Below are 9,602 nucleotides of genomic sequence, written 5' to 3'. Positions count from 1 at the left end.
ATTTATACAATAGCAACAGATGACTTCTTAAACTTTTTGATGGCTTATTAGAAAGTGTTGACCTTTTAATTAATGATTTAATTCAAGTTTTTCACAGCCTGGTTTAAGTTATGACTTATTACTTATATAACTTAATAAAGCATTACTTATCATACTTGTGAAAACCTCAGTCAACTTTATTTTTTTGAAAAGAGATTAAAAAAGTTATCAATAACCAGAAGGGAGAAATGTTTGTTTCTTAGTAAACATTGATGTATATTACTTCTTAACCTTTAATACACGTATTGCACTACAACCCCTTTATAAAGAGGTAGAAATACTTCTCTAAAGCTACAAAATAACCACACAAACTTGTCATTTAGGAAATTTATTTCATGATTTTGAACATTAAGTCATTATTTTGACTACAGTTTACAAGTACATGCAATATTCAATACATGCTGAGTGAGAGCAGTTTGTTTAATGAGAGATGTTGACGAGTAGTAACAGCGGAGTTTGTAAATTGTATGCATTAATTATCCCACTTAGCTTGTGAAACTCAAATATACTGTATATAGCTTATCAAGAAAACAACAAAATCATACATCTGCATTAAAGGCGGTACAAAAATAATTCCTCTAAAAACATTTGTGGGCCGTGCAACAGCAAAAGCCCACCCACTGGAAAAAGAAAAGAAAAAAAGAATACCTGCGGGGGGGGAGGGACAGTGTTCCTCGAATGTCTCCATTTAACTTTGGAGTTTGGTAGTTAGGCTCTTCTACACGTTGATACTGATGGTGTTGGTTTATAACTACTACTACCACACACACATTATGCGTCTTTGAAGCAGGAACAAATGTCAATGCAAATGTCACTTTTCAACAGTCACTCATGGCGGCCTTAGTTGGCCTGCTGGTGACCCAGCCTGAGGTCGTAGGACACCATGTGGAAGTTGTCCCAGGCAAACAGCTTCCTCTGAGCCAGATTATAGTCGATCATGCTGTTGTAGCGGTACCTGTTCCTGAAGGGGATGGCCATGGACTTCCCCTGGCTGGTCTTAGTGTCATACATGTAGTTGATGATGGTGTCGGGTGCTGTGTAGCTGGCCACGGTGTACAGCTTGCCGCAGATGATGAAGGAGTTTGCCACAGAGTTCTTCCTGATGTTGGTCTCCCAGCTCCTCTTCACCTCCAGACTGTGTGGGTCCAGCAGCGAGATCACGATGGCTCCTTTGGCCTTGCTGCTGGAGTAGACGGCCCACAGTCCCTGCTGATCCACAGACAGGTCGATGTCTGTGTAGCCGCCCCAGGAGTAGGGGAACTGGCCGTGGAAGCCGGCGTGGGGGAGATCACGACGGGTTGCGATGCTCTCAGAGGCCAGGTCGAAGCGGATGAGAGAACGGCTACGACGTCTCTGATAATACAGAGAGCCTCGGTACAGAGTGGCACCAGTGCTCTCCACCAGCTCTGGCAACAGCAGGACCTGTCACGTGAAAACATGAGACAATAAGTGTAACAACCTGACATTTTGGTTTATTCCCATGAACGAATATCATCCATGTGACACCGACCTTGGATGGAAAGCCTTTGGAGAGTTGTTCCATGTCGTCATACCCGAACAGCTGCCTGACGTCAGAGCCTATGGTGTCGATGCGCCACACCATGTTGGGTCCGTACGGGGAGACGGCCTCAGGGTCCTGCATCCAAACGCCATATTTACCGGCTATATTGTCTGCCTTCCTGTGAGTGACCGGCTCACCAACCGAAACCAACTCCCCACAACCTGCGAGCAGGAGGAAGAGTAAACATGAGGAAAGGATAAAAAGATTTGTGAGACACATTTAAACTATCTAATATTTGGCATAATCATGTGAAAAGCTATGCAAGAGCTCTGAATCTCTACAAGATGGCGAGTGCTGACTGCTGTTGCAGGTGGGTTTCTGGTCTGTTTCCCCTTCACATACTGTTTCCTGTAGCAGTGCCCTCTGTGGTTGAGATAAGGCAGGCTGTATATTTACCACTTCCTAAAAATACACCCTTGCTCTCAGGTCCAAGACGTGGCACCGGATTAAGGGTTAGATAGGAATTTATTTATAAATACACCCATTGCCATGCAGCTTCCAGGATGCGCCGCATCATCGGAGATAATGTGACTTCATGTGGGGACTGCACGTGTATGTTCATGATCACTCAAAAACAATCGAACCTGCAGAGAGAGCCAGTTCCATAGCACAAGCTATGGAGTGGCTTTGTGAAGGGGGAGGTGTGTGTGTGAGAGAGACTCCCTCGTCAGGCGTGAGTTCCTTTCCTTTTACAAGATAAACGTGAACCTCGGGCAGGCCCTCATAACTATGGATTGGCATGACTCTGGTATTCTCACCCCAAATGCTACAGTATTAATAGCAGTATTTGCTTTGAAGCTGTCAGCAGGGGGTGTCATGTTTGCCAGGTCAGATGGAGGGAGGGGGGGGGGGGGGTATTAGCTGCTAGGACTGGATTTTAAAGACCTATACTGGTCTGTTTGCAAATTTGAGCTTTTTTACATTTTTGCTGACTGTTTAATATTTGTTTCGGACCGTTACAGGCTCCTTCAGTAACTTCTCATACACACAGATTTGATCTTAAAGGTGCCATGTGATTTTGATTGTACCACATACATCCCACATACAGCGGCATTGTAAGATTACTCCCCCAATGTAAGATCACATCCAATAAAAGCACTTTGAAAGTAAGAAAGGTGCCGTGTGGAGTTTTCTTATAAACAAGCAGAAGTTCTGTTTACATTCATTGTTTCTTACCAAAATGCATTGTGTGTATGCAGTGGGTCTGACACATACTACACATGATACATTTAAGCTTACTTGCTGTCTTCTTCTTCTCTGCCTTTTGCTTTGCGCGTTATAACTGCCTATCAGTGTAATAGAATAAAGATGGCCGCAGGAATGTGTATCACATGAATGGCGTGCACATATACTTCTACTTCTAATAACATCACTCCTGCTACTAGTGGTCAAAAACTTCACAGGGTACCTTTAATGAAGAAAATAAAAACTGTCAGTTGCATCAATGTTTTCTTATTTTCAAATTATTCATAGGTAAGAGGAAAACACTAAAACATCAGCGTTGTTTGCTAAATGGTTATCTGTGATTTCAAATATATCTTACTATATATCATACTAAACATCTTGTATGGTTCTGTTTGGGAGAAATAAGCAAGAATATTTCAAACAGAGACCTGTGTTGTCCTCAGAGGTGTCAGGAGCGGGTACTTCTGTCACCTCAGCCTTCAGCTCCTGGAAGCCTGGACGTCCATACTGCCACGCTGAGTCTGACAGGAAGAGATGGATTGAGTTGAATAAGAAACAGCAAAGTGTAGATGATTCAGCAGAATGTGTGTCCCACCTCTCAAACTGCTGCTGCTGTCTCCCTGCCTGTCGGGCCTGGTCATCAGGTTAGACATCGGATTGGGACCTTGACACACGCATGTTAGCGAATTTAGGGATTTCTGTTGCACATTTAACACGCAGCGTATAATAGTTAAGAGAGTGTTTGTGTAGCTAAACGTCGCTATGGCACGACTGACAACAGAGAATGTGACAGCAGGAAACAAACACCCCTGACTGGATTCCCAGCTGCTCTGGAGTCAGGCAGGCGGTAGATTGGCCGACCATAACACACGTATTCGACACCCATCCCACCCCAGCACTGTCAACTTCACGTCCTCAAAACTTCAAACCAAGTGTTTGGCCTTTCCTCCCCCGTATCACTGTCAGATATCAGCCTTCTTCTCTTCTCTCCTCCTTTATTCAATCCTCCTCTTGTCTCTCCCCCCCCCCCCCCATTTACCATCGACCCTGTCCTTAGTTTCACATTTGGTTCCTTCATGAAACCATTACTGTGAAATGTAAACAAAGTCAAACAATGTCTGTAAACTGTATACTCCTCACCGGTTTGTCGATACAAACAAGGTGATGTTTACAAAAGAAAATGAGCATTTCAAACAGTTTTCATGGAAGTGTATATAACGTGTGTGTTTGTGTACCTGTAGTCAATGGGGGACTATTTATATGTGTGTGAGCATGTGCCTGCTGTGCTCTTGCACGTGCAGCGTTTTCCAGTGATTTCAAGCGCATAATGAGCCCTAATGATGCAGAGAACATTAAACGCTAGCATCTGGAAGCTGATGTTGATTCTCAGCGTTGATGAGGAGAAGCTGGAAGCAGGTAATGGGCCAGATGACGAGTGACATGGGAAAATGTTTCACAATAAAGGGGTTGAGCCCACAGGACACAGCCATTCATCATCATCATCATCATCATCATCATCACAGGTAAACAGCCACATTCTCTTACTGTCTTTTCCACAGAGTGTGTGGGTGTGTGTGTGCCATATGTCATATCCTGCCTCTTTGTTTGGGATGTCACTGAGCAAAATACCATAAACCTCATAGAGCACACGAGTCTTAGTCTCCCAGGAGGCTCAACCCTGAGGAGCCAGCAGTCTAATCAACCCCTGCTTCAGTTCAGTTCAGTTCAGTTCAGCAGAGCTGTTGGATCAGTGATTAAACCGACGGAAGAAGTTTTAACATTTACATTTTTACTCAGAATTGGCCACAATCTGTTCATAGAACATTCTTTATGATAGTATTTCCTGTTGGCTGCACATTCAGTAAATTGAAAGGACACATCTGAAAGGCATGGTGAAAACAAACGCGCTTTGGCAATGAGTAAACGGGACATACATGCTCCTCTGTGTGTGGCCCCTGAGGCTGCTGGTCTGCTATTGTCCTCCTCATTTTGTCTTCTAATTCTATTCTATTAGTTCTGCTTTGAGCACAAGCCAGGTCTTCATTTTAAAAACATGTTGCCACTTTTAGTATATAGGCTCGCTGGCTTGTGATGGTCCATTTTCTAAAGTCATACAATAACACTAACGTATATCAGCTCGTGTATTTTGAGAGGCAGTTCTTACTAAAGGTTATAACCACTGCTGGAGTTGGAAACTTGTCAAGAATTTTCCGTCAACGTTGACTTTTGATCTCCTCTCTCTAGTTCTGTGTGTCGTCCTCTCTCTAGGATCTATTCTACATCTGCTTCTCACCCTGACGGGCCCACTCTGTGTATTTTAGTCTACAGGTGCAAAAATGAAGAGCTACACAGATAACCTGGAGCATGCAGGATTTCATAAGCTCTCCTGCTGCTGGCCATCTGAGAGCCAAGAGGGCAAACAGAGTGTTGGCTTAACTGAGAAAAGAAAGGGGGTTGGTGACCAACAGGAGGACGAGCACAGAGACTAATTAGACGGATATTTGTCCACTGCAAACACACAGAATACCGGAGCTCAACCTTACTGCCTCCATTATAACTCTCCTGAGATCTGTGCAGCCCTCTAACCCCTGTAAATATAGTGTTCTTGGCCCTGAGCCCTCTGCCCCCTCCATCGCCTCCAGCCCCGACCCACCAGGCGTCATCAAGCGCGAGATGAGAACCTGGCACGGAACAACCACTTCCACGGCGTGCATCACATTTCAGCCCCCCCCTCCTCTTCCCAATCAGGCTATTCGCGCCCTGCTCGTCATGCAGAGGGAAACACCAGTCATAAAGAAAACAGGATCTAGTCATAAATACTTAAATTACCCTCTCTGGCCCGCCACCATCATCCCTATGCAGGCGGTGTCTTGTGTCTCTGCAGACTTATGGGGCAACCACAACATCAAGCACACAAATTCACACACACACAAAAGGTACATACAACATCAGAGGATGCACGTTATCCCCCCCGTTATCTTTAAGGGGATTTATGGAAGATATGGTGTCAGGAAAATCCTGAGCTTAATATACTTTTTTAGTTTTGCTGTATGTCTATTTCTGTGTATTGAGAGCAACCCACCCACACACACACACACACACACACACACACACACACACACACACACACACACACACACACACACACACACACACACGCACACACACACACGGGACCCCTGTTCCTGTGCAATGCACTCGAATGCACTGTGGCTCTGTACGTGCATAGTATTTCATACATAGATGTTATTTATACGTCATAATTTCTCTGCTCCTTTTCAATTTAAATCTACAATAAACATATGTGTGCACAATAATCTAAAAGGTGGGTATTTATAACACACGTTTATATTCAGAAGTAAAAATAATGTTCTATTTACAAATGCCATTAAGCTTGGCACATTTTTTGAATCACTCATAAAGTGTGTGGTGGTTTAGAGTGTATCTCTTACCCCCGACAGGTCTCATCAGGCCACTGTCCTGCACAGAGAGGCTTGGTGGCACCACGGGGGTCTGTAGAGGACAGGGTCTGTTCCTCAGCCTCTCTGTCTCTCTCCTCATCTCCTCCATCCTGCGCTGAAGCCCCTCCAACTCCTGCCCCAAACGTTCCTTCTCTCCCTGCAGCAGGTTCCTCTCCCCTGTGACACGGTTCAGCGCCTCTTGAAGCCCAGGCTGAGCTCTGGCTGCGGCCCCTTGGGAACCACCAGTGCCCCCTCCAGTCAGCTTGGACACCAGTACTTCCAATAGGCTGAGTCTAGCATTCAGGCCCTCCACCTCAGGGCCTCCGGTCTGCGGGCAGCTGGCCTCGGTGGGGCTGGGTACATTGAAGGTGTACTGGCATCGTCCACTTCGGTCGTTGCCCCTCCACAGAGCAGCTCGGTCCTGTGCGTCACCTCGCAGCACAAGACCACACATACACAACAGGAGAAGGAGGAACATACTGGAGACGGTCCTTCCACACGCAGAGATCAGAAGGTTACTTTCAATTATCTCTCTGGAGAATCACTTTATTTCTTCTGTCCAGTCTGTCAGCTGGAATTCTTCTTTAATCATTTACTAATTCCCAATTTCCTGGTGATGACTTTCTTTCTTATTTTGTATTATCTTATCTCTGCTTCTTCTCTCCTCCCCTCTCTTGTTCTCTGTTTCTCCTCAGTGGACAGGTCTGTAACTCTGAGCTCTCCCTAACAGCTCACAGATATTTATACAATCTGGAGGGGAAGGAAAGAGGGGAAGAGAGAGGAGAGGTGAAAAGGAGGGAGGGGAGAGAGGGAGGGGGGAGGGGGGGGGGGGTCAGAGGCAAAGGGGGAGGGAGGGAAGAAGAGAAAGTAATGGGATGCTGGTTGCTTTGGGGACAAAAACATTCAATTTGTACACTGTTTTCAGTTTCAGTTGTCTGTCTTTCTGCAAAAGCAGTTCTTTTGGATTTAAGAGTCCAACATGACAGCTCTCTGTCTTTGAAATGTGTGTAATACATTCAGCCCCCCCCCCCCCCAGTGTCATTTATTAATGTCTTATCTGTAGAAACATCCCCTGATATGTGTGATGCAGCCCCATGTGTCAAAGAGGATTTGGTTGAGGTTTGGCCCCAACATGGAGAGCTTGGCCTCATTGGATACAATTACCTCCCCAGGAGCCGGTGTCCCCTTTCATATTGGTAGGGGGCCAGAACGTGACGCGAGCAGCCGATGAGGGTCGTCATCGGGAAGGATCGAGGTTACAAGTCAATCGATGACCGGATACCTGATGCTGACCCCCACACAGACTTGGTCCCTTCAACTTGTGCACATTATGTGTGTCTATTCATGCTGCAGACTCCACTCACTGCAGTTTTTAAAATTCATATTTAATACAACATGAGTGAGCTACCGGGGTCCAATTCTGTTTGGGAGGATTTGATGCAGTCTGCCTCTTGTCCTTCCTCTCTCGTCTCTTTGCTTCAACACAATATCACAAACACGTCTAAGCGCTGCCTGCGCGGCTCACTTCTGCAGTCATGTGAAAGGGAGGATGATCTCTTGTTTATTTTCAGAAGGGAAGGATGAAAAGATTTGTTGCTCCAAGATGCACGCAATGAGGCAGGTGTGCAGACTCACGCACCTTCCAATCTCTGCACACTTTTATACCTTCTATCCATTTCTTTTCCCCCTCGTCTTTGTACTTCTGTGTATGTTCAGACTTCTTGTGCATCCGTCTCTGCTGAGCTGCCAGGCCACCCTGAAGCCTGAAACATCTCCTGACCCAGATGCTTCACTCCAGGGGAGGCTAAAGGACAAAGGTTGCAAAGGGGAAGGGTGCATACTCTTAGAAACACACATTTGATGCCAGCCTCATCTGCTTCTGTCAGTGCTTGTTTACAGACAGCCGGTGCTACCTGAGACAGTCGTCTTGGTAGATGATCTATGATTGTTTAGTCAGATGGATGAATGGATGACTAAGGTACGGCATGTGTTTGACTTTGAAAACACATCCGCTTACAGAAAATATCTCAACAATGTGACGAGAGGGTGGAAGGCGAGACACATGAGACAAGTGAATAAATCATCAAAGGAGGAAAAGATGAGAGTAAAACCATGTGTAAACAGAAAAGAAGGAGAATTAAGCTCCTGTACAAGGAAAAGTGAGAAAGAGGTAAACTATAAATAAGAAAAATAGAAGATGAGGAGTGTTTAAACATATGAACAATGTTGTATTCACTAGAATCCCTTGTGAGTGTGAGTATCACACGGAAATGTATTCTCTACTTCCTGTTGCTACTCACATCCAGATCTCCCTGATCACTCCACTGGACAGGGTGTGTGCGTGACTGGCTAATGCTGCTTGGCACATTGTCCACTCTTCTCTCTTGTGAGTCAAATTCACTGTTATATGGCTCAAATAATTGCCGCTATGCCCGGAATCTGAAGTCATCCAGTATGAGCCCCTAACGCAGGACCAAAACATCCACTGCTGCCAGTGTGGGTGTGTCCCTGCAGGCAGAGAGGACAGAAACGTCCTCTCGTTCACAAATAAACAGTATAGTGGAACACTGAATTCTTTTTTCCCTTTGCATACAGCTGAAGTCCTGACCAGAGGCTAAATCAAACCTCCAGGCCCCCACTGGGTTTGCAGATAAAGAAAAGAATTGTGCCTGTGAGACCTGAACGGAGCTGGAACATTGTACAGAAACTTTGCTACGTTTGATAAGAATTGTCGAGAGTCGAGAAGAATTGCATGCGGGCTTTTTCACCGCAACAAGTGTACGAGATGAAATACTCTCTCCTCTTCTTCTTCAAAGCTAAAATAAGACCGTCACCCCCCTGCTGTGCGCACCAGCAATTATTGCAAGCTGGAAGACCATCTGCCATAGATCAATGAAGTAAAAGACCCCTAAGGGCCTATTTCATTTCGACTCCCTGAGAAAGGGTTGGGCAGTGCTGGCTGAGCAAAGGGCAGAGCTGTCAGTGTGTGTTCGCGTCTACTGTCCGGAGAGGACGAGAGCAGCGGGTCTGTCAGAACAATAACGCTTCACGGCGTCCAGTCCCTCCAACTTTAGTGCCATTTTGGGACTCCACACTGCCAGTAAAGTCACAGACCAATAAAAAAAGTTGGGTAATGAGGAGAGAAAAAAAGAACGCTCAGGACAAGAATATCCAAAGTGATGAAGAGCGGAGGGACGGCAGGACGATTAGTTTCTCCCTCTTCACCTTCAGTCATCTTCTTTCCTTACATTAACCTTATTAAAACTTTTTTCTCCGTTTCCCTCCGATTGCTCCATCCATCCATCCTCCTCCCAGGAAGAAAGCCAACCAATTAAAACCAGATGAAACCAGAGCGG

At 45.5% G+C, this 9,602-nt stretch overlaps 1 protein-coding gene across 2 annotated transcripts; it reads right to left on the bottom strand.

Annotated features, from left to right (window-relative positions):
• Positions 1–351: 351 nt before the first annotated feature.
• On the bottom strand, positions 352–6,947 carry myoc (myocilin). 2 transcript variants are annotated; one of them, XM_029428963.1, is made up of 5 exons: positions 6,238–6,947; positions 3,381–3,449; positions 3,214–3,306; positions 1,550–1,761; positions 352–1,461 (listed from the first exon to the last, which is right to left on the bottom strand). In XM_029428963.1, exons 1-5 carry the CDS (start codon positions 6,722–6,724, stop codon positions 880–882), a joined length of 1,443 nt encoding a protein of 480 aa, XP_029284823.1. In that variant the 5' UTR covers positions 6,725–6,947; the 3' UTR covers positions 352–879. The 2 variants fall into 2 exon arrangements, with proteins under 2 accessions (XP_029284823.1, XP_029284824.1); XM_029428964.1 differs by lacking the exon at positions 3,381–3,449.
• Between the last annotated feature and the right edge of the window lie 2,655 nt (positions 6,948–9,602).

Source organism: Cottoperca gobio, chromosome 4, assembly GCF_900634415.1.
Source record: "Cottoperca gobio chromosome 4, fCotGob3.1, whole genome shotgun sequence".
Lineage (NCBI taxonomy): Eukaryota > Metazoa > Chordata > Actinopteri > Perciformes > Bovichtidae > Cottoperca > Cottoperca gobio.
The sequence above is the reverse complement of the archived record's forward strand: the minus strand, read 5'-3'. Positions and strand labels throughout refer to the sequence as shown.